The sequence below is a fragment of the Chrysemys picta genome, chromosome 4, assembly GCF_011386835.1.
Source record: "Chrysemys picta bellii isolate R12L10 chromosome 4, ASM1138683v2, whole genome shotgun sequence".
Classification (NCBI taxonomy): domain Eukaryota; kingdom Metazoa; phylum Chordata; order Testudines; family Emydidae; genus Chrysemys; species Chrysemys picta.
Genome location: NC_088794.1, coordinates 142,452,365 through 142,476,535, shown reverse-complemented (window position 1 = coordinate 142,476,535; position 24,171 = coordinate 142,452,365). Strand labels below are relative to the sequence as shown.

The window sequence follows — 24,171 nt, the reverse complement described above, 5'->3', positions numbered from 1 at the left end:
TTTGTGATACAAATAATGTAGTGCACATTCAATTATAGCGATGCTAGTTTGAACATCTCTGTGATTTTTAGTTTTGAATGTAAGCAACAATGGCCACTGGAAAGGGCATTTCTCTGAAGTTAATTGGACTACCATTGACTTCAGTGGAGGTCTTTGGACTCTATTCCAAAGTTTATTGAAGTCAAAATTTTGCCTGAGCAAAGGACTTTCTGGATCAACTCCCTACTGGAACTTTTGATGGCCCAAGAGTTCCTTTAATCCAGGATTCACTGATTGCTTGAAAATGCCTGACCCAGGTGTCATTATTGCAAGCCTAGTAGACATATTTCTAAAACTGTAATATCTTAAGCTGATATTTTTAAATGACATTCTTTACTTAGCAATAAATAACTAACACAATTATCAGTCGGAAAACAAGAGTTAATTCTTTTTCATAATATCTTCACTAATCAATGAGGAGTAGGTTGACTTCCTCTGAAGAGAGATGTGGGCAGTTCAGTTATTTGAAAAGGTTCTCCGGACCTGATCCCATCCCACATATCTGGCAAATGACCAGAAGTTCTGCCTCTGATACCAGACAGTTCTAACACACCCACTCTTTAAACTTTCTTTTCATTACTCATGCCCTTTTTCCTCTCATTTTAGAGTACATACATATATTTATCTCCTCAGCAAGCTGTCCTCTGGAAAGCTGCCTTCAGATCTTTATTTCCCTTCCACTCAAGATGGTGGAGATGATCAGGAAACACAAAACCAAATCCAGTGCAATCCCAGTGTAATAGGAAATTTATTTCTGAGGAAGTCTATAGGTCAGTGGTACTCTCAAAAAGTCTAAAAAGATAAAAAATAACTAAAAAAGACCAAAAAATTTTAATCTAAGTCCTATAAGAAAGCAAGGAAGCATCATCTTTCTTCTGTTCTGAGTCCTCCCCTATTTCTCCTCCTGAAGAAGAAGAATTATTAGCCTCTCAAGCTAAATAATCATACCATGACAAATAGAAACTTTATTCCCCCCAGAGTGTTTAGAAATTATATGCGGACAAGTGATTAACACCATAGGCATGCAGCTAAAGAAACAAGAGGTAAGTAAAAATGTCCCAGACAAATAACTTCCTTCTAAATCCAAATCAGAATCCTGCATGCCTCTGTTCTCCTCTTTTGAGGATGTAATTAAATCAGAATGAGAATGCCCAGATAATGGAAAGAAGCTAAGCTACCAGGCATTACAATTCTACAAACTTAAGGCACCCCTTAGCTCCACAGTTTTTATCCCAAAAATAGACACAGCAGTCACATTGTCTGAGGAAATGGTGATTCCTTCAGAAGGGGATTTCCATTATTACATATCCTCCTTTATAATAAAGCAGTAACAAAGAGAATAATCCCAGAAGTCTGTATCGGTAGATGTCCTATTTCATCAATAGCCAAAATCCCATGTGTGCATTCCTTCCCATACCTTTAATTCCCCGAATTGCAAACAACAACAAACAGAAAGAGCAGCAATCATATTAATCACTCCAGCCTGGCCAAGAAGACCTTGGTACTCAGACATAATAAGATGCTCCAGTTGGCATATTCTTCTACCTCACAGATCAACTCTCCTATCCCAGAGCTCCATTCTGCACCATTCTCCCTGGATCTAACTGTATGGAAACAGAAATGGGGATTCTATGTGAAACAGGATATACACATGACCTCATGTATGTAATCCTACTGACTTCCAAAAGAGTATCTGGAAATCAGAAACATTCTAACATTGGGAAAAAATTGCTATTCTTCCTGACTTCACAGTCCCAAATACTTAGAATGAAGAAAGCAATTAAACTAGCTAAAACCACATAGATACCACATTCTTCTAGTATGGGATTTAAATCTGGTTCTTCAACTATCTCTACCCTCTTTAAACGTATGAATTCTGCAGAGCCCTATATTCTATTAAAATATGTTTTTCTAATTATAGCCATAACTCCAGCAAGGGAATATCAGTAACTTCAGTATTATCCATGGAAGAGCCATATTGTATTTTTCATAAAGACAAAAAAGTCTTCGTACATCCCTTGCTTTCATTCTAAGGTAGCACTTCATTCCACAATTCTCCATAAACTGTTCTCCTCTTGTTTTGTCCAAATCCAAAGAACGAAATGGCAGAAGAAAGTCGATGTTGATAAGTGCCAAGTAATGCATATTGGAAAAAATAATCCCAAATATACATGCAAAATGAGGGATCTAGCTGTTATGACTCAAGAAAGAAATCTTGGAGTATCATGGGTAGTTCTCTGAAAACATCTGCTCAGTGTTCAGTAGCAGTCAAAAAAGCTACCAGAATGTTAGGAACCTTTAGGAAAGGGATAGATAATAAGACAGAAGATATCATAATGCCACTATATAAATCCGTGAATACTTGCCACACCTTGAATACTGCATGCAGTTATGGTTGCCCCCTCTTAAAAGAGAGATATTAGAATTGGAAAAGGTAGAAAGAAGGACAACAAAAATTATTAAGAGTATGGAACAGTTTCCACATGAGGAGAGATTAAAAAGACAGAGACTATTCTGGTTGGGAAAGAGACAACTGAGGGGGGATATGACAGAAGTCTATACAATTATGAATGGTGTAGAGAAAGAGTTATTTGCCCCTTCACATAACACAAGAACCAGGGATCACCCAATGAAATTAATTGGCAGCAGGTTTTAAAAAAAAGGGAAGTATTTCTTCACAGGATGCATAGTAAACCTCTGGAACTCGCTGCCAGGGGAAGTTGTGAAGGCCAAAAGTATATCTGGGTTAAAAAAAGAATTAGATAAGTTAGTGGAGGATAGGTTCACTAATGGCTATTAGCCAAGATGGTCAGGGACTCAAGCCCATGTTCCAGGTGTTTCTAAGCCTCCAACTGCCAGAAGCTGGGACTGGAGGACAGAGGATGGATCACTCAAAGTTGTCATGTTTTGTCCATTCCCTCTGAAGCATCTGGCACTGGCCAGTGCAGAGACAGGATCCTGGGCTAGATGGACCATTGGTCTGACCCAGTATGGCAGTTCTTATGCCCCTCAAAGGGAGCTTTGGCATAAGCTTGCAAGTTTGAAGAGCAGTAAAGATTTACCTAAAGCATACAAGCTAATAAGGAGATCCTGTGTACTTCTCATTTCCTTCCATCCAAAATGTAAAGGTACAAAGTCTTCAAAAACAACCATATTAAGATTTATTATTTGCTATAAATAGAGAGACAAACCAGTTTCTTAGGGCATTCCACCAGGTCCACAACTACCTCCTGGACAGAAGGAACTTCAGCATCCACAGAGGAGATATGGAAAACAGGAATGTGGTCCTACACACTAAATTCAGGAGATACTATCAGATAGGCCTGAAGGACTTTGCAGATGTATATTTGGAAAGAAGGTGCTTCAGTTAATGGTCCCTAGATAACACAAAGTCCTCTTGGCATTAGGGATTCTCTTTGGATCTTTCCCTTCTGATTTCCCTTCCTCTTCTTTTTTCACTGCTAGCTACTTCTTACTCATCATGAAAGAACAGAGATATTATGAAAGAGAGTGGAAAATGTGTTACCTGATAACTTTCTTTTTCTGCCACTTTTGTGTTATTTTATGTAACTGCTTTGCTGCTGCTATGTGATTGCCATGTGCTGTGCAAGTGTGGTGTATATAGTTTTATTTTTTAACTATAGCTAAAGTTTTGCTCCTAAAAAGAGTGTGTCAGCTAAAGTGGTACAGTAAAATGGTAACTTCTGTGATATTCAATGGAATGTTATTACCTTTCTCTAGAACAGTAAACATAAAATTGTTTAGCATCTCTGGAAGAATTTCCATCTCTCAATCTGTAGTGTATCTATGCCCCCTCAGTCATACTGTGTAATCTGAAGTGGAAAGTGGAGTATTCCTCCCCCAAGATTTTTTTTATATTAGAATACCTATCATTTGCTGTCATCTAGCCTATTGAAAGGCAAAATATATTTTCTCATCAGATGTATTTTTAAAATTCTATACATCTCTAGTGACTGTAATTAACAGCCCTTGGGATACAGTAGTTTCTGCATGTGAAGGTATTTGAAGATACATCAAAATCTAGCACTCCTTAGCATAATTTGGCTTTGTGGCACTTCCTCATGGATGTCTGGCTCACATAGGCCAATGATTGGATTATGTTCATCTGTGAAAGATATAATAGGGATGATAATCTTTCGTTCTAAGATGCAATAATATCCTTCATGTAGGGCCCAATTCTGAGTTCAGTTACACAAGGATAATTCCCCACAGCCATCCCTGTGTATCTGAGTTCAGAACTCGGCTCTAAATCATTATCCTTGTTATGTAATAGTAATAAAAATGAGCATATTCATGTAATATAAAAACTATGAATAAATGCAATAGTCATTTATCTCTCTGTGTCTCCCTCCCTCTCTCTGTGTGTATATATACGCCTATCACAAACAGTACATACAGAGAGAGATGGTATTTCCTGGTCATGCATATGATGGCTATGATGTTTAGACTTCATGCAATTAAAGATCGTTTTGTTTTTCATATGAAGCTACTCATAGATACGCGAATCCATTATCTGTCACATCGAGGTGATTTATTACTAGTGTCCTTGATCAGACTAGAAAGCCGAACAAGACACACTGTACACATAAAAAGCATATATGAAAACACTTTATTTGTCACTAAGAAGCGCGCTTTAGAAACCCTGCTAGCAGCCAAATCTAAAGGCAGGCGAACACGCTGTATTACAATGCCTTGGTCACACATACATCCCCCAGAATTGTTCTTCTATTATAATGCAGAGTTTCCTTTCCAAAGAGCAACATTTTGCCCCCACAGGTGTAGAGCAAATATTGTGGAAGTTCCCAGCATGAGAATGAAGACTTTTACTATTCAGTCCTTAATTTTTTCTTTCGCAGAAAGTTGCCCCCCCCCCAAAAAAAATTCCCTAAAAGACGAAGGGGTCGGGGAAGTCCTATCTATTTAGAAAATAAACTAATGCACTTCTAAAGTAGTGTTTCATTTGTGACACAAGCCCCACCAACAAACAAACAAAAAAGAAAAAGGAAAAAGAAAGAAACAAAAAAAAAAGAAGACCCTCCGTGCGCCGTCTTTAACTCCTCTTTTACAAAGACACAACCGAGTTCGGAACAGTGTCGGCTTGTCTCAAATTGTAACAATATGTAAACGCAGAAGTTTGCATTTAATTCTCGTAATTTAAGACCCACTACTCATGGTGGGTGGGCACTGAATGCCCAGAAGTTTCCCTGGAGATCCGAACTTTTTCTTGAAAGCTAGTGCCATATTTAAGCCGGTCGATTTGGGTTTATATCTGTACAATGCCTTTTATTTCCCCTCAGGGAGGTGCTGAAAGTCCCCTTCGGGCTGCTAGCATTTTCTCACCCAGCTCAAGGTCTGGAAAAGAAAAACTGGGGCAAGGGGAAGAAGCCTGCCAAAACATTGTACTGATCCTTGTCTTCTCTAGCTGCATCGGATCTCTTAATTCGAATTTCCTTAGCCTACGGTCTTGACTTTCATTATCTAGACTGCCTCCACTCTGTTCATGGCCATTACACTGCATCCCAGTAACTCACTTGTTAGATCATGTGCACATTAAAAGCCTACCTACGTTTTGTTTTGTTTTGAAAAATCTGACCAGCCTAAATAACTACCGCGTTAGCACCGTGAACCAGACAGACTCCCCGGCCACACCGAAGCAAGAAGGTCTTAGCAGCCGGTAAATGAGGCTCGAAGGTGACTTATACCTGCTTAGGACAGCCTGCCTCGTTCACCTTAAGATGAACTTAGGGTCTGGAGATAGCTCAAAGTACAATGGCAAGACAGGGAAGAGAAATCGTTGGGGCGAGTTACCGGCACTTTAGGTACCGTGGGGGGAAAGCTGAAAATAATATCAGGAAACCTGCCAGCTCTATAAACTCGAGCACCTTGTCACACGCTTGCTCGGCAACATTTTCACACCCTCCAATGCTCTTTTGAATGATGATTTGTGCTGGGGGGAGGGTGGTGGTTGTTGTTTTGAATTTACCGAGTCCTATTGTCTTAATTGCGCCACGCATTTTAATTCTCCTGCCCAACGCTGGAGGGGAGGGGTGGGGAGGGGAATGTCTTTCTGGATTTCTGAGTTTCAGAAGCGTTTACAAGCTGGGTCTTTTCGGTGGCCTGTCCTTATACACATCCTGAGTGGAATCGCAAATTAAACACTGGTGTAGAAGGTGAAGCCTGAAAGGCTTCTATTTCAAAAGTTTCTAGGGCGTGTTTCGGAGCTCGGGAATTTATGTGCATGCTTCTCCTCCTCCTCCTTCTTTCTCCTTCTTTTCTTCTTATTTTTCCCTCCCCCCGCCCCCCAGCGCTGTCGGTTTTTATGAAAATGAGCAGTATTGAAAGCCTTTCCATCCCGCTAGCTGTGAGCCTCACATAAATGATGTAAATGGCTCCGAGGTTTTTTTTTCAAGTGAACTGTGTAGATCTGTGAAAATAATATCAGGGTTTTCCGTCAGAATGAGCTTAGCACTGTACTGAGGCATGCCATAATCTGACCCGACACCTCCAACCATCTGCGCTATCTATCCGCCTTCTGATTTACCAAATCTTCACAAGCAAAAGACAAATTGTACTTGATACTAAAGAAAAGACGGCGAGCTCCGGTCCAGTGCCTTTCTGCGGAGAGATGATGGGGAAAAATGTAAATCTGGTTAATTTCAGGCTATAGGCAACTGGCAAAGGATCCCCCCTGTTTTGTTTATTTTGTTTTGTTTTTGTTTTAAGAAACAACAACACGAGAAAATCAGATTCGGAAGGCATTTCTTTTGACAACTGTTCCAGGAAAAAAAATTGCATTGCACAGAGCGTAAGAGAACATCTTGAGTTTAATTCCCAATATATGCTGCCTTTCCAAGCCCGGCTCCTAATGTTCCCACAAAGAAACGGCCTCTGAGCAGCCCCATCTAGAATAAAGCTTGGCTGCTTTTTTCCCCCCCCCTCCAGAAAACACAACGGATCCTAACAGTTCAGAAAGTGATTTCATTTCTTTCCTGGCAGCCATGATCATAATACATCTCTTTCTTTATTTGGGGAGGAGTGGAAGGGATATTAATAAAGTCGTTTCTCTCCCAGGACTAGACTCATCAGCTTCAGTTTAGGAACAGTCGGAGCTGATTATTAGAAGGTGATCAATATTTTAAAAGATTCCTAAAATCTGCTTTAAGTTGCTGTCCTGACCTACAAATGACTTCTCACTCTCGATGGCTATTCTCGGTGTTTATTCGGGGCCACTCAACCGAAACCAATTAGGTTGTAAATGTAAACATGTAAAGCTTTATTTGGGCAAAGGAGGGAGCTAGACTCCCCGAAATGAATCCCTCACCCTAATTATTGAGGGGGGTCACAGGGCCCTGGGTGGGAGATGACTGGAGGGAGAGGGAGAGGTTGATCTGTCGAATATCGGCTGCCCATTGAGTGCTTCTCACAATATTCCATTATGGTTGCTTGCTTGCTTCATTTATTCTCTGAGTTCTTGGTTGGACCTGATCTCATCTTTTCCTTGGCAGTAGACTGTGCAGAGCTGTCTGGGAGGCAGTGCAAGGCTCACTCCTGGACTGGATTGCTCTATAGGAGACAGGGGTGGGAGTAGCAGTCTTCAAAAGAAGCTAGACAAGTCCCCTGGTTCACTGGAACCCAGCAGCAGCCTGCACAGAGAGAGAGAGAGAGGGGTGTGTGTGTGTGTGTGTGTGTGTGGTGACATTGGCATGCTTCACTCCAAGTCTCCTGTGCAATTCGATAGCGTCCGCTCCCCAAAGTGCCCCGTTTATTTTCCTTTTCGCGGCCTTGCTAGGGTGCCCTCTCCACGGAAGAAAGCCTTCCCACGCGTGCCAGTGGGGATGGGAGGAGGCGGGGGACTGGTTTGTTTCAGGGTGCGATTTGCGAAAGGTCTCCTAGCTCTCGGCACGCGAGGACTGATGAGCAACGGGCTGCTGGGGCAAGCTGCAGACAATATCCCCCCACGTCTCTGCCTGCGTGAGTTCTTCGCCGTGCCGGTGGGTGGGTGCGCGTCCTCCTGCTTTTGCAAATACCTTTTGAAAGTCAAACTCTTCTCCAAAGGGCGCTGGGCGCTGTCGAGTCCTGGGAGGTGCTGAAATCTCTCCAGCGCGCGGCCTTCCGCCTTGATTGGCAGAGGCTGACAGTGAGTGACAGCCCCCTCCATGGAAACCGGGGAGCCAATCTGCCCAGTCCAATAGCAAACCAGGCTTCTCCCGCAGCATCTGAACAGCGGCTTGTTCTTCGCCTTCCCCACCCCCCCTCCATCCTCCTCCATCCCCCCACCCCCACGCACACCTCCCCCCATGGAAACAGCAGCCTAAGCGCTCCCAATTCCTTCCCCTCCCTGCCACTTCCACCGCTGCCGCCGCCGCCGCCCGAGTGCCCCTGCGAGCCTGGGGAAAGGCGCACGCGGAGCAGAGCCGCGCGGCGCTCAGCAAATCCCCCCAGTACCCCAGATTCCCGGGTGGGCGTGCGGGGCGGGGGGATCTCGGGGTCCTTCCGCCGCGCGTGGGTTTCCTCCCCTTCCTCCCCAGGGCGGAGACGCTGCCGCCGCCGCCTCGATGTTCCAGCTGCCCATCCTCAATTTCAGCCCCCAGCAAGTGGCCGGGGTCTGCGAGACCCTGGAGGAGAGCGGGGACATTGAGCGCCTGGGTCGCTTCCTCTGGTCCCTGCCGGTGGCCCCTGCGGCATGCGAGGCCCTGAACAAGAACGAGTCGGTGCTGAGAGCCCGGGCCATTGTGGCCTTCCACACGGGGAACTACCGGGAGCTCTACCACATCCTGGAGAACCACAAGTTCACCAAGGAGTCGCACGCCAAGCTGCAGGCCCTCTGGCTGGAGGCGCATTACCAGGAAGCCGAGAAGCTGCGGGGCCGACCCCTGGGGCCCGTGGACAAGTACCGGGTGCGGAAGAAGTTCCCGTTGCCCCGCACCATTTGGGACGGGGAGCAGAAGACGCATTGCTTCAAGGAGAGGACGAGGCACTTGCTACGGGAGTGGTACCTGCAGGACCCTTACCCCAACCCCAGCAAAAAGCGAGAATTGGCCCAGGCTACCGGACTTACCCCTACACAAGTGGGCAACTGGTTCAAAAACCGCAGACAAAGAGACAGGGCAGCAGCCGCTAAGAACAGGTCGGTACTTTGCTGTTTTCCTGATTTTCGGTTTAGAACAAGCTCCCCTTAGCCTGGTTCTTCTCCTCCGCGAGCAGGGGACGCTTGGCGGCTGGGATAAAGCTGGCAGAGCCGCCTTGCCCTGCAGCTGAGCGATAGACCCGCTTTTTAATACTTTGAAAGGTTGCAATGCGTACCATGGACGCTGTTGGCTTTCACTGGCACTGCCATAAATACAGAAGGAAGGCGGAAATTAATGCAGTTAGTCCCTTAAAATCTGCGCCCTTTCCCCAATTCCAGTACGTGCTCGCCTTTTGTCCCCAGGTCAAACATTAAAGATATGAACGCTATTTCTGTGTCTTGGAGCCATTGCGGCGGACAAGGGTTTTGTTGCCATTTCGGGGATGCTTTGTTTTATGAGGATGTTTTTGCCTTTACATTATTCTTCAGATTGCAACATAGGAAATGATCTATTTGAAAGATTATCTGTCTTGGGGAAGCTTAAATTAATAGATAGGCCGCAAGAAACGATTTGTATTTCCCTTGAAGAAGTAGCGCGTTAAATGGGGCATCAGAAAAGGATTTTCTGAACCGTTTCTAATAATTAATATAATGAATATGATACAGAGATGGGGAACATTCGCTCAGTCGCTCATTTTCCAGCCTTTAGCCGTTTAAATATCAAAAATATAAAGAAGCTAACCAAATATATATTTTTAAAAAATCTATTCCCTTTCCAAGTTTTGCTTTAAGATATTTAGAAAGCTACGTAAAATAGACACATCTATTTTGCCATGAGTATAATTGTGCAAGCTCGTTTCAGAAAACACCATCAATTGTTCTAATAGGAAACAATATTGTATATATATTTCAAGATCTGCTTTAAAATAGCCTTATTATTTACAAGACACAATCTTTTCATTTTTAATTCATTTGAATTCAGTTTCGGGCGCTTTTAAACCCTTAGGAATTGTTTCTGGGTTATTTTAGTTGTTTTTTCCCAATAGAAAATGGTTTTGTTTGGGGGTTTTTTTCTTTGCAATGTTATTGTTTTGAATTATTTATCTGAGTTAGCGACTTGAGCAAATGTCCCGGAAAGCGGAAAAGAATCTCCAAATTATGGATCAAATTCCTGCCAGTGACTCCTGGGTTGTTGTTTTTTTCAGAAGTCAGCAGGAAGATAACTAGAACAAGTACATGGGTTGCACCCTGGACTGGTTCAAAAAGAGTTCTGGAAAGACGTGACTAAATAATTAAAAATAAATATTGCCTGACAGCTGTAAATGAAATAAAAATACAGCAATCCCTATTTCTGGAATCGTGTAAGAGAAAAGATTTAAGCCTTTCTAAACGTGGGCAGGACACACCGCCCGTGTGAATGGCAAAATCATGCACTGTACCGGGATCCCCTTTCAAAAGAATTGAAGCTGCTGGAAAGACTTCAGGAAGGGAGTTGGGGCAACGCATGGGCACAGGGTGAAGCTCTAAAGAGCCGGGGGGGGGGGGCGGTTGTGTGTTTGCAGCCAGAAGCTAAATGCCTGGCTAGATTTGGCTGACTGGGGAACTGGGGCTGGCTTGGCCATGGATAGCGAGGGGGTGATAGTATGGAGTGGCTGGTTAGCTGTTCGAATAGGGTAGATGACTAAGGTGGGAGTATGTGGGGGCGCGGTGGTAGGAGATATGTGGGGTGAAAGGGCTCCTTAACTGTTCCAATATAATAGTTCTTGGGATAAAAGACATAGGCGAGGGGTAACTGGCTAGTGATGGGGGGGTAGGATAGGTGATTAGGCATGGGGGTGGGAGGTATGTGTGGCGACTGGTTAGCTGTTGGGATAGGATAGGTGATTAGGCATGGGGTGGGAGGTATAGGTGGAGGCTGGTTAGCTATTGGAATAAAATAGATGGTTGAGATGGGGATAGACTGGATGGAGCGACGAGTTAGCTGCGTCTGCTGGAATTAGATTGATCGCAATGGTAGGGTGACTGGCTAGCTCTTAGGATGTGGTAGGTGATTGGGGTGGCTGCCTACCTGGTGGATGGGGTAGATGATTGGAGTAGTGTGGCTGGTAGGCTGTTGGATGGGAGAGGTGATTGTGGCTCTGTGGGTGGCTGGTTGGCTGTTGGATGTTATAGGTGACTGAGGTGGGATGGCCGGTTGGCTGTTGGATGGGATAGGTGATTGGGTCTGGGTGGGGTGGCCGGTTGGCTGTTGGATGGGATAGGTGACTGAGATGGGGTGGTCAGTTGGCTGTTGGATGGGATAGATGACTGAGTTTAGGGGGCTGGTTGGCTGGAATAGGTGGCTGGCGTGGGGTGGGGTGGTGGTTGGATGGGATATGTGATTGTGGTGCAAGGGCTGTTTGGCTATTGGAAGAGATAGGTGATTGGGGTATGAGGACTGGTTGGTGGTTGGATGGGATAGGTGGGTGGGATGGAGGGGGTGGTTTGCTGTTGGGTGGGATAAGTGTCTGGGGTGGGGTGGGTGGCTGTTGGATGAGATAGATGACTGGGCTGGGGTGGGTGGTTTTTGAATAGTATAGGTTACTGGGATGGGGGTGGGGGTTGATGGGATAGATGACTGGGGTGGGGGAGGTGTTGGCTGGGATAGGTGATGGGGGTTGGTTGGTTGTTGGCTGGAATAACTGACTGGGATGGAGGAGCTGTTGGCTGTTGGATGGGAGAGGTGACTGGTATGAGGGTAAAGTGGTTGTTGGAAGGGATAGGAGATGGAAGGCTGGTTGTCTAGTATAGGTGACTAAGGTGGGGAAGCTGTTGGCTGGGATAGGTGACTGGGGTGGGGAAGCTGTTGGCTGGGGTAGGTGCCTAGGGTGGAGGAACTGTTAGCTGTTGGTTGGAATAGCTGACTGGGGTGGGCGGAGAGCTGTTGGATGGGATAGGTGACTGGGGTGGGCGGAGAGCTGTTGGATGGAATAGGTGACTGGGGTAGGGGAGCTGTTGGCTGTTGGCTGGGATAGGTGACTGGGGTGGGGGAGCTGTTGGATGGGATAGGTGACTGGGGTGGAGGAGCTGTTGCCTGTTGGCTAGGATAGGTGACTGGGGCGGGGGAGCTGTTGGCTGTTGGCTGGGATAGGTGACTGGGGCGGGGGAGCTGTTGGATGGAATAGGTGACTGGGGCGGGGGAGCTGTTGGCTGTTGGCTGGGATAGGTGACTGGGGTGGGGGAGCTGTTGGATGGAATAGGTGACTGGGGCGGGGGAGCTGTTGGCTGATGGCTGGGATAGGTGACTGGGGTTGGGGAGCTGTTGGATGGAATAGGTGACTGGGGTGGAGGAGCTGTTGGCTGTTGGCTGGGATAGGTGACTAGGGTGAAGGAGCTGTTGCCTGTTGGCTGGGATAGGTGACTGGGGCGGGGGAGCTGTTGCCTGTTGGCTGGGATAGGTGACTGGGGTGGGGGAGCTGTTGGATGGAATAGGTGACTGGGGTGGGGGAGCTGTTGGATGGAATAGGTGACTAGGGTGAAGGAGCTGTTGCCTGTTGGCCGGGATAGGTGACTGGGGTGGGGGAGCTGTTGGGTGGGATACGTGACTGGGGTGGGATATACGTCTGTTGCTGCGATGTGATTGTATATGTCTCCTGGTTCCTTGCAGGCTACAGCAGCAGGTCTTATCCCAAGGCTCGGTGCGCTCGCTGCAGGCCGAGGAGGAGAGCGCAGGGGAGCCGCTGGGGGCCGCCTCCAGTCCCGCGGCCAGCCTGTCCAGCAAAGCGGCCACCTCTGCCATTTCCATCACATCCAGCGACAGTGAATGTGACATCTGACACAACAGCCAAGACAAAACAGGGGGAGAGCGATCGAGCTAAACACAGTGCCTGCCTGCCTACAGAACACCCTGGCTCGCGTTCCCACTCGGAGCCTACCCCAGGCTGCCAAATCACCAGGGCGCCATGATCCATGAGCATGCCCTCTTCCCGTGCAAACAGCGGGCGCGTTCCGTCTTAGACCCCTAGGAGACTCTATTCACAGAAATGTTTGTCGCCTTTATTTAAAAGGATCTGCTGAACCGATGCCTCAAAAACAAAAATGCCAAGTTGCAAAATGTTTGAGCGCCTGCCCTGTATCCCGCGTGGGTATTTCATGTTGAAAAGACGCTGTTATTATTATTATTATTATTATTATTTTATTTTATTATTATTATTTTCTTTTTTTTTTTGCTTTACTTTGAAGGGTTTTTATATATATATATAATGTTTATTTACTTATTTAAGGGATTGCTATGGTAGATTTTTCTATGATGATGATGATGATTATTTTGGCTTGTTGTCTATGTGCACAGGTGACTTGTAGAGCATGTGCAGGATCAATACTGTATGAAGCAGCCTAAAACAATAATAAAATATTTGGTGAGCAACTTTTCTTACTTAAAGGGTCTGTTTTTAAATTCTTACGGTCGGAGCCAATGCACAGAGCCCGTCGGCTTAAGGAGGTGGTTCTCTGATGCCACTGAAATCTCACCAGAGACTTGCCTGGTTCCGAAATAATTAGTCATTCCTCATTTGCAACACAGGGAGAGCGGCAGGCGATGAAGCGTTCTGGATTCTGCGTGACTTCCCCACGCGGGGTTTATTATACAGTTCAGCAGTAATTAAATATCAAATCCATTTCACAGGCGTTAAAAGGGATCAAAACGGGGTGGGATGGGCAGCGTTGGGAAATCTGCATTGGAGAGCACAATGGTCAGAGGGAAATGGACTCCTCCACGCCGGTAAAGAGAAATGAATGTGGCTAGCTGAGAATATCGGCTCTAGTTAGTCCCGTGTGAAGGAGGGGGGCAGACAGGGCTGCCTGCTAGGCGCATAGCAAGATCTGGCTGTTTGCCCGTATCTTGCTTCGAATGGCCGAGATTTCGCGCTGTATCAACAGTGAATTATGAATGGGGGAGGGAGGAAGCCTGTAAGCAAGGCTATAAATACCCCTTCCGTGTAACATCAGCCGCAGCTCCCTTCTTTACCTGGCAAATAAAATAGAGGCTCATAAATTAAATAACCCTCCAGACCAGAGCACCATTATAGATCAGACCGGGGGAAAAATCAGGCCGTCGCTTCGGGTCGTTAACGTGCATTGCCTGTCTGATTTTGCTCGGAGAAAGCCAACGCCATCCAAAGAGCGGCCCGAGCTTTTCCCCAGCGAAAGGATTTTATATTATACATTCTGACATTGATCTTTAAATCGCTTGAGCTGTGCTTTTCTGGTCCTCTCGGGCTCCTTGCCTTTGCCTCCCTGTCCTCAGAGACTTGCCTCCCCGAATAAGCTGATTGCTTGGCTTGTTGTAGCAGGCGAAGCGTTGTACACACGGGGAGCAAAGGGACACGGGGCTTCCCAGACCACTGAAGGAATCCTGGGACCGCGAATATCCTCATTCGGTTTCTAAAGGAGACAGTCCCGTTGCAGCTTCAGGAATCGAAAGAAACCTTCAAATCAGACACTCATATCTACTGGAAACGTCTCTTAAAAGGGATGGGGGTGGGGAAGAGAGCCGTTGTCATTAAACTTCATTGAGAGAGTCACTTAATATTTGCTCCCCGGCTGCAGAAAGCAGATTCCCACCTAGCGCTGAGCTTTTAGCTGCTCCTAAATTTGTGTTTTAATCGGTGGAACATCGGCACTGAATCTGCTATGATCACAATCTTTCCTCGGTATTTTTTCCAGTGCGCCACAGTGATGGGCCGAACACGCAGAGGCTGATTTTTACTAACTGAATTCTAAGTCCGTTTGGAGCAAGATATTTCATATTTTAATAGCATGAGAAACTAACAGAGCTGTGGATGAGAAATATACATTATGAATATGTGCCTGTAAAAAAACAAACATCTAGTTTCATTTCAAAACATAGCCAGGCTAAATCGCTTTACAGCTTTAGGAACTCTGGTTACTTTTAAAAAATGTTATCAGAAGACACTTTTAAAAAAAAAACCCAGACATTAGACATGGTTTTTTCCCACCAAAGCAGCATATCTACAGAGTCTGATCAAGATGATATCTACAAATAGAAAGTTGCCCGGATTAATATATTGGCTTTGCTGTATTACCAGACTTCCTACCTTTTAAAGTAATCATTCCTAATTAAAATCCCGTGGTGCTCAATGCAATCACCTAATTCTATGTTAAAAGAGGAGGCTGAGAATTTTCTTTATGGTCGGGTACCTTTTTTCAAAATCAAATTCTCATTTTGTTTGACGATAAGAAGTTATGTTTTAACTATATAACTTTAACTCCATAGTATACATCTCTCTAAAATCGGACACAGGGTTCAGATTAAAAACGAGAACGTGATTTACAGGCTTGTTTAAAGGGAGCGGTTTTGCCCGTGACTGAAACACATCCGCAAAGAGTATTGTGGCTTCTTTTTACGTTTTAAGCGCTGCATTTTCTTGACAGGCAGCACTTGCAAACAATTAGTTGTTATCTCAAGATTTTCTTCCGAACTGTGAAGTGAATCTGCTAGAATTGAGTAAAATATTTTATTTCCATCCAAATACCCATTGAAGTCTTCGAGAGTTTTGCCATTTACTTTTATGGGATAGGAACAATATCGGACCTTATATTTGTTCGGATTCTCTCTAGATAGATAGATATGGAAGATTTTGATATCTAGTTAGATAACTATCTAAATATGATACAGATACAGACATACTGTCCGTTTGTAGGGTTGTCTTTGCTTTTTATCTTCATCGTATCTAGCTAGCTACGATTTTCTTGGTTTTATGTCCTTGTGGTATATATTACTATATAAAATGATCTATAATTATATACAGATAGGAGTACTAGGAGGATACAATAGGATACACTATAGATTTATGTATATTAAAAGAACAACATCATTATACAGAGAATTCTGAAGGATGAGAAAAATTGAACGTTTGGTGACCTTAATTACGCACCATAGCAAAATATAAAACCACCGGAGCCATATTATATCCTCATAGTATGTAGAGTCCTACAGATCATTGTAAACTGTAGTATACAGATTCATATAGACCATCGGATATAGATTCATTTAGATCGTGTGTGTAGGTGTCTGTGAGACAGAGAGAGATTTTTGCAATGGAACGTGTCTATGAAGATAGAATGCTCCACTGACCGTCTTATATTTTGCTACAAAGGTTGTCAGGCTGTAAAGCACTTCAGCTCCCCTCACTTCTCAGCCTCCCTGCATGTTGCTGTTGTTATTCTTGTAAGAACCATCAAGGCAGGAATCTCTTTCTCACACACATGAGATGCCCTAACATTCTCTTCTCAAAAATCAGCACCAGGCACTTAATGTATTTTTTCTCCCACTTTGCTTTAAAAAAAAATGGAAAACTGTATTTACATTAAACAAAACGCGAGAGAAAAGTCTGCCTTGACCTCTCCCTGTTTAGCGGAACAAAGAAGAAAATATTGTATCAAAAGTAACGTGAATGGGGAGGGAGGAGAAGAGAAACAGCTTTTTCTCTATTCAGCTGGGGAGGGGGGAGTTTGAATATTTCCGTTTCTTTTGAGAAGCAGGGCAGCCCTGGGCAGGGATGAATGGAAAAGTCTTGTAAGCGGTCTATGAAGCTGTCAAACTGCTCAGAGTAATAAGCGCTAATGATGGGGTCTCGAGTCCTCCCTGGGACAAAAGGGGGCTTCGAGGGCTCGCAGCGGCTGAATAGCTAATAAGTTTTCAGGGCGGGGGGGGGGGGGAATGAGTTAGCTGTCAACCAATTGATTTTGCAAGTGCAAAGAAAAGCGAGGCTTGCAGGTTGGGGCGAGTCTTGTCCCGGTGCAGCTGGGGACAGAAGGCCCACTTACCAGGGTACTGCATTGTACAGGGCAAAGCTAGGCACTGGAGAACGGAGCTGCTGCTACGAGCGGGTGACCACAATACAGCCAGGAATGCGCCTAGGGAAAGCCACAACATGCTTGTGCAAACACTGCAGGGCGACAACACCCGTGTACACGCCTGGCACAAGCGTGTGCAGATGGAGTCCACACGCCGACAAATCTTTCGCTCCAGTTTGCACACCCCTGGAGCAGGGGGAGGTTGCTCCAGGACTGTCCCGTAGGCTGACCCTGCATAAACGAGCAATTGTTTTCTTAATTGTTCTGTAACAGTCTTTTGCGGATCGCCTCCTAACGCGTTTTCATTGCAGATAAAAGGGGATTTGGAAATCAATTGACAGCTCCACCCTGGCTGAGAAAGCTGCTCTGTTACAAAGAACGCTGCTCTGCCCGGCTTGCTGTCCTGAGAATTTAATGTGCTTTCCTGTCGTTAGAGGTTAGAAACCAGACTTGGCCCATTAGTTACTGCCCTGGTATAGAACAAACGTGCCACTCCCCACTGAGACCTCTGCGAAGGAGACGAGTGTGTGGTTCAGGGCTAAAAACGAGCGAGCTTTGCATTCGAGACCTTCCCCGCAATCCCGCATCCAATGAAGCGCTTGGGCGGATCAGACTCGCTCCCTGCTCCAGCTACTCCCTGGCACTGGCCACACATTATCACTGCAGGATGAGGCGGAGGGTGTGCTGATAACTGCCTCTTCCGCTGCTGTTACCAGCCTTTAAGCCAAATGTTTGGTTTAGGAGTCCTGGGACACAACCAGCCCGATGGGTGGAGCAGCGGAACGCACCGACGGAGCCTGCCTCCCCAGAGTCCTGGCCCGGCCTTCTGGCGGGGTTGCCCCACTGAAAACCAGTCCTTGCGTTTGGCCCGGTGGGAAAGAGAAGGAAAGGCGTGTGATAACAAACATGCATATTCCCAGCCAGGGGCCACTCCCGCGGCCCCCCAATCTGTGCCTTTGTGTGGGAATGAGCCACATGGGCCTGTGTCCCTACCGCCGCCCTGAACCAATGGCCTGGCTAGCAGCAGCTCCATAGCCTGGGAGGTGGTGGAATCTCCTTCCTTGGAGGTTTTTAAGGCCCGGCTTGACAAAGCCCTGGCTGGGATGATTTAGTTGGGAATTGGTCCTACTTTGAGCAGGGGGTTGGACTAGGTGACCTCCTGACGTCCCTTCCAACCCTGATATTCTATGATTCTATGATAGGAGGAGGATGGGATTCAGACCTGCGCCCTGCACACAGACTATGTGTAAATGGGAGCACGTAGGCCCTGGGTCCGAGTAAGCTAGAATCTCATGCCACTGCCCGATCTCTTTGGGCAAAATCCACATGAGGAGGGGGCGCAAGGGAGGGGGGCGGAGACCTCCCTTCACATCTACAGAGGGGAAACTTCACCTCAGCCTCATTGGCGAATGGAGACTTGGTTGCATAAAACTATCAATTCCAGTCTTTTAATGCGGGGAAGGGGTAGGAGGGCAGGATGCCTCTATAATATAACAGAAGGCTGTAAAATACCAGTAAAGACGACTCTGGCCCCTGAGCGTATGCACGGCTGTGCAGGAGGGGACCCCTCTCTGGAGCCCTCCGGGTTGCTTGGCTCTGCAACTGTGGGCCTGGAAGTATCGTGTTTTAATTGCAAACCAGTGATGTGTTTAACAGGGGGGAGGAGGGGGCTGAGCAGTTCCTTTATTCATTTTATTTTATTTTCTAACCCTCAGCTCTTTGGTGCCCTTTGTTGTTTTTTATGGGAAATTATGTTAAGAAACTTGCGAGTTATTAACTACGCGCAGCAGCCTCCGGATTGTGTCACCCTGGCCGTATTCAATGCCCGGTGGCAGCTAAGCTGTTTCAGATCACATCGGGTTGCTTCCTGAAGTCCAGACTCATCACTTGGGTCCCATTGTCTCTTCCGTCTACTCCCCGCTAACGAATTGTTTTAGCGGGGGACAAGCCTAGGATTAAAATGGTTTAGCTTCTGTCTTACCGGTAATCACTAATATTACAATGGATGTTACAATCAATGGATGCGAGAAAGGTATTTGTATTAAAATAATAATCACAAACATTTGATTTGTTATTTTACTCTATTACTCATTCAACATTCGAGGGAGCTCCTGTTGCACATGCTAATAGAGGCATTGGAGTCAGTAGGTAGATTATCAAGCTTTGGTTCTTGTTTCCTACTATTTTTAATAAGCAAAATCCAATTCAAATGAATCAGCTGATGCTTTCTCCGCACTATAGTCTTGAATAATACGCAATAAAATTAGACAACAGTAGTTTCTTGCGTACCCTACGTCAAAAAAAACCATTTGCTGAGCTGTAGTATTTTACCCTTTATTAACGTGATATTTGTACTGCTAAAAGACCTAATGGAATATATAGAGTGCGCTCTCCTGGGTTTTTAATAGGGCTTTGTGTGGGAAAAATAATATAAAACACGGCTCTGTTATATTGCGCAGAAGGCCCTCCCATCGTGAGAAGTAAAATTCTTGCCACTGCTGCCTTATATGGCTTTGTGTTTAGGCAGTTTGGTTTCGATACGTATTGTTTTTAATTCTAGCATTCGTTACCATAGACAGGCCATTGGAAAGGAATGGGCCGCTCGATTCCCAACGGGCTTCGAGCATGGATCACACACACATCAATAGAAAGGAGGAACAAGGAGATCGGTCCAGCTGCGCACGCGCAATCCCGGCCATCACTAGACTCTCTGGTGGGGCTCTAGGCTGGAGTCCGAAGTAAAGCCACGTGAGGCCATTGGCCACGCCCTGTTCTCTCCATCAGTGTTAGCACCTTGGCTGGATCACCCAGCCTGAGCTGTGGGCTGCCTGGGTTTAGCGGGCGGGAGCAGTGCCGTGTTACAGGTGTGGTTTGTAGCTCGGTCATTATTTGTTAGTGGAGGGCAGCTGTGGGGGGCTTGCAAAATCGCATTTCCTACAAAGGATCCTACAGCCCTGTTCCTACTGTGTGATCTCTGCAGCATCCGCCTCATCCTGCATCAACAGACTTCAGTGGGGCTCAAGGAATGCAAGAACAGGGCCACTGTACTGTGTATTTTTAAGCTATAGACGGATCTATGTAAAGGAAGGATCGCTCTCAGGTGGAACCGTTAGGGTTAGGGCAGGGAGTAAAGAAAGGAAATGGGAGATCATCGGAAATGCAAGAGACCCCCAGGGGGTTGGGGATGGTTTAGGGAGCGAATGGTTTATACCATTGGCTTTCCTTGGGCTGAGGGTTGTGGCAAAGTGGTCTATCAGGAAGCTACTCCTCCAATTTAAAATGCCGTATGATTGCCACTGGAGCTACTCCAGGTGTATAGTGATGGGAATCTGCCCCTTGGATTCCAAAGCTTTCAATCTCTCTTTCTCACACACACATCCTTGTGCAGAAGGAAGTGAATTTGTTCCTTGTGCGGCAAAGAACTGATTTACATTGCGCGCTCAGAGATTCTAGAGGGAGAATAAGGCCACATCTACACTACAAAGTTTGGTTCACACAATTTATGTTGGTATAAAGCCACCACGGTTCCTTGTGCGTGAATGTATTTGGACCCTTTTGTCAGTAGGCATGTACTCACCAGGAGTGCTTGTGTCGATGCACAGTATGGAGCACCATGGGCAAGTAGCCCAGTAGGCAACCTGCCACCACCCAGCGCACTGTCTTTTGGAAAGTTTTGTCAATGCGTGGTGGGGCCGAAACGAGTTGTGCAGAGGTGCTGGGAGCAAGGGGTCAACTTCTCAGTGTACAATTGACTCCATCCCATAATGTCATCTATATCCCATAATTTTTGCACTTTTTTTGAAATCCCACAAACCTGCATGGCCTTCCTTACTGTCCATCATCTCTGACAGAAGCATGGAGCCTGCACAGCTTTGCACTATTGTCATGAGCATTGCAAGCACAGGTTGCATGATACAGAGCCACAAGAAGATCCAAATCAATGGGGAACATGATTCCTTGGAGGACAGATTGTTGTAGGACACAGCAAGAACCAATTCAAGGTTGGTGGCATTCACAGAGAAGCTGCAGATGGTGGAGTGCTACTTCTGGGCCTGAGAAGTGAGCACTGACTGGTGGGACTGCATCATAATGCAGGCTTGGAATGATGAGCAGTGGCTGCAAAACTTTCAGATACACAAGGCCACATTCCTGGATCTGTGCGCTGAGTTCACTCCAGTCCTCCAGTTCAGGGTCACCAAAATGAGAGCTGCACTGACAGTGGAGAAGTGAGTGGTGACCGGACTGTGGAAACTCGCAATGCCAGATTTCTACCTGCCAGTGGGAAATCATTTTGGAGTTGGAAAATCCACAGTGGGGGCCATTGTCATGCAATCTTGCAGAGCCATTAATCTCCTCCATCTACGTAGGACTGTGACTCTCAGCAATGTGCAGGACATCGTGGATGGATTTGCAGCAATGGGGTTCCCAAACTGTGATGAAGCAATAGACAGCACCCATATCCCTGTTTCTGCACCAGACCACCTTGCAACAGAGCACATCAACAGAAAGGGATACTTTTCTGTAGTTATGCAAGCACTGGTGGATCACCTCACTTACAGCAATGTTGGCTCGTCAGGGAAGGTGCATGACATTCACATCTTTAAGAACACAGGATTTTTCAGAAAGCTACAAGCAGGGACAATCTTTCCTGACCAGTGGGATTGCACTAGGAATGTTGAAATGCCAGTAGTGATCCTGGGGGACCCAACCTACCTGCTGCTCTCCTGGCTTATGAATGCATACACCTGCCACCTCAACAGCACCAAGGAGAGATTCAACTACCAATTCAGCAAGTGCAAAATGATACTTAAATGTGCTTTTGGTAGATTGAAGGGATGCTGGTGTTGTTTTCTCACAAGATTGGATCTCACTGAGAAAAATATCCCAATGGTTATAGCTGCTTGCTGTGTCCTGCATAGTATCTGTGAAGCAAAGGGGGAAAAGTTGCTACTGGGGTGCAGGGTGGAGGTGGAGCAGCTGTCTGCTGAGTTTGAATAGCCAGACACAAGGGCTATTAAAAGAGTTCAATGCAGAGCTATACAGCTCAGAGAGGCTTTGAAGGAACATTTTAAAAGTGAGTCATAGTAATGAGTTATAGTGTACGGTGCTTTACCTGGCCCTGCTGTTTTGGGGCCTGTTAGGAATTGTGTGGTGCTTGCTGTACATGTAAGAATATAACACTGCCAATGTACTTATTAATTTTGTTTGTCATCGAGCCTATGAGTTGTGTCACACTGTACAGTAACAAGTGTTTGGTTGCTTTCCGAACTGCTTAGACACTCTGCAGCCTATGCTGTGAACAAATAAAGATGAATTAATTTTCCAAATAATAGAACTTTATTGAGTGACAAAATCAGTGCAAAGAAAAAAATCTGTGCAATTTAAAAGAAAATGCATCAAAAATTTAATAAAGTAATAGAAGAGAACTTATGAAGGGAAAAAACATTCATGTCCATTTTAGCTACACATATACTAACCGAGGCTTTCACAGATCAGTGTGTATGTGTGACAGAATGCACCCAGTATTCACACCTTACACGTTATTGTAATAATCTTTGTACAAAGTATGCCTTGTGAGGTATCATTTGAAAACTCATAACTTGCTGATCAGTAATATCATGGTAAAATATGCATAGCTGTATTATGTGTAAAATTATACATTTCCCCCTGTATGATGTTAAAAATACATGTTCGGACTCAGGTAGCACCAAACTGGTCAAACAGACCTGGCTTGAACAAAGGAGTGCATTCTTGTCTTAATTTACATTTAAGCAGTAAACAGAGTCATCAGGCAGAAAGGGGGAAGGGAGAAACAAAGGAAGCTCACACAGGTGAAAGAACCCAGCAGGGAACATCTAACACAGACTCTTTGTCTCCTGGTTCTCACCTGGAAATGCTTTTCAAGAGGGGGAGTGAAACTATAAAAAGGGGATGCAAATACCCCAAAAGGCCTCCCTTCTCACTCCCTGTGTGCATCTCACTCTTTGCACGTGAAAAAACAAAAGAAGCTGCTGTTGGATGCGGAGGAGGGGTCCTGACCTAGAGGCTGGTCAGTAATGCTGTTGGAAGCATGCGGTCAAAGCTTTGCTTTAAATCTAATATAGTTTGTTACGTTATGCACTAGAAAGTTTTTTATCTTTATTTTTCTTGTAATCATTTCTGACTTTTATGCCTCATTGCTTATACTCACTTAAAATCTCTCTCTTTGCAGTTAATAAACTTGTTTTATTGTTTTATCTAATCCAAAGTGTTTCAGTTAAACTGTCTTGGAAATTCTATTTAAGGCTATAAACTGGAGTATATTATTCCCTTAAAGGAATAACAAACTTAATATATTTGAACTGTCCAGAAAAGGGCTGGGCAGCACAAGACACATATTTTTTGGGGAAATCCAAGACTGGGAGTGTGGTGGGGTCATGCTGCAGAAGTAACTCAGGCTGGTAAAAGCTAGAACGTAACCCAAGTGTGGCTGGCTGACTGCAGTTACACACACTCCTGCATGCTGGAAGGCTGTTTGTGAGTGGCCCAGGTGGGAGCTACTGCAGGAAGTCATTGTAAGGCATCCATGGGTGCAGGGCAGAGGTGACACAGCCCCTCACTGGTCTGGATTGCACCGTGATATGTACCAGTATGTGAAGCTCTGGTTATCTTTAATGCCCCTGGAGCAGAGTGGTAGGGGTAATGCAGTGATCCCGATGTCATTTGGTATGTTGAGGGTGGGGTGATGGGGGGGTTGAGAGAGGTGTCTGTAAGTTCAAAAGAGTCAGCAGCATCTGTTTGCTCCCAGAGAAACCCCATTATGTCCTGGTGCTTCTCCCTCTCCTTTTCCTGCTGGGACCCCGGTGCCTTTCTCCTCTCCATTCTTTCCTTCTCCAGGCTGTCTGCAATGTTCACACTCCAGGCCCTGTGCTCACGGTCTGATGCAGCACTGGCTTGCAGGATCTCATTGAACACGTCATCTGTAACCCCAGAACTTGACATTACTGCAGTCAACCATTTGTGTGTCCAGCCATTGCTAGCTGAAAACCAAATACCACATAGCTAGAAATGATTTTAGGGCTGAGAGGCAAGGGCAAATAGCTGCACATTTGCAGTTTTAACAAAAAGTTAATATACCATAAAAATAAAAATAAAATATTTAAGCAGCTGACCTTGGTTAAGTGCCCCAACATATAAGTTTTATTGTT

At 45.5% G+C, this 24,171-nt stretch overlaps 1 protein-coding gene across 3 annotated transcripts in view; it reads left to right on the top strand.

The window, feature by feature from the left end:
- Positions 1-13,492, top strand: part of SIX6 (SIX homeobox 6) — a 133,878-nt gene extending 120,386 nt beyond the window's left edge. The window contains exons 1-2 of one of the 3 annotated variants that reach the window (XM_005285903.4): positions 8,616-9,187; positions 12,774-13,492. In XM_005285903.4, the coding sequence (XP_005285960.1) occupies positions 8,616-9,187; positions 12,774-12,942 (741 nt within the window). In that variant the 3' untranslated portion in view covers positions 12,943-13,492. Of the gene's footprint in view, positions 1-8,615; positions 9,188-12,773 lie in introns of those variants that run through there. The other 2 variants (XR_010600811.1, XR_010600813.1) reach the window with 2 other exon arrangements.
- The last annotated feature ends 10,679 nt before the right edge of the window (positions 13,493-24,171 follow it).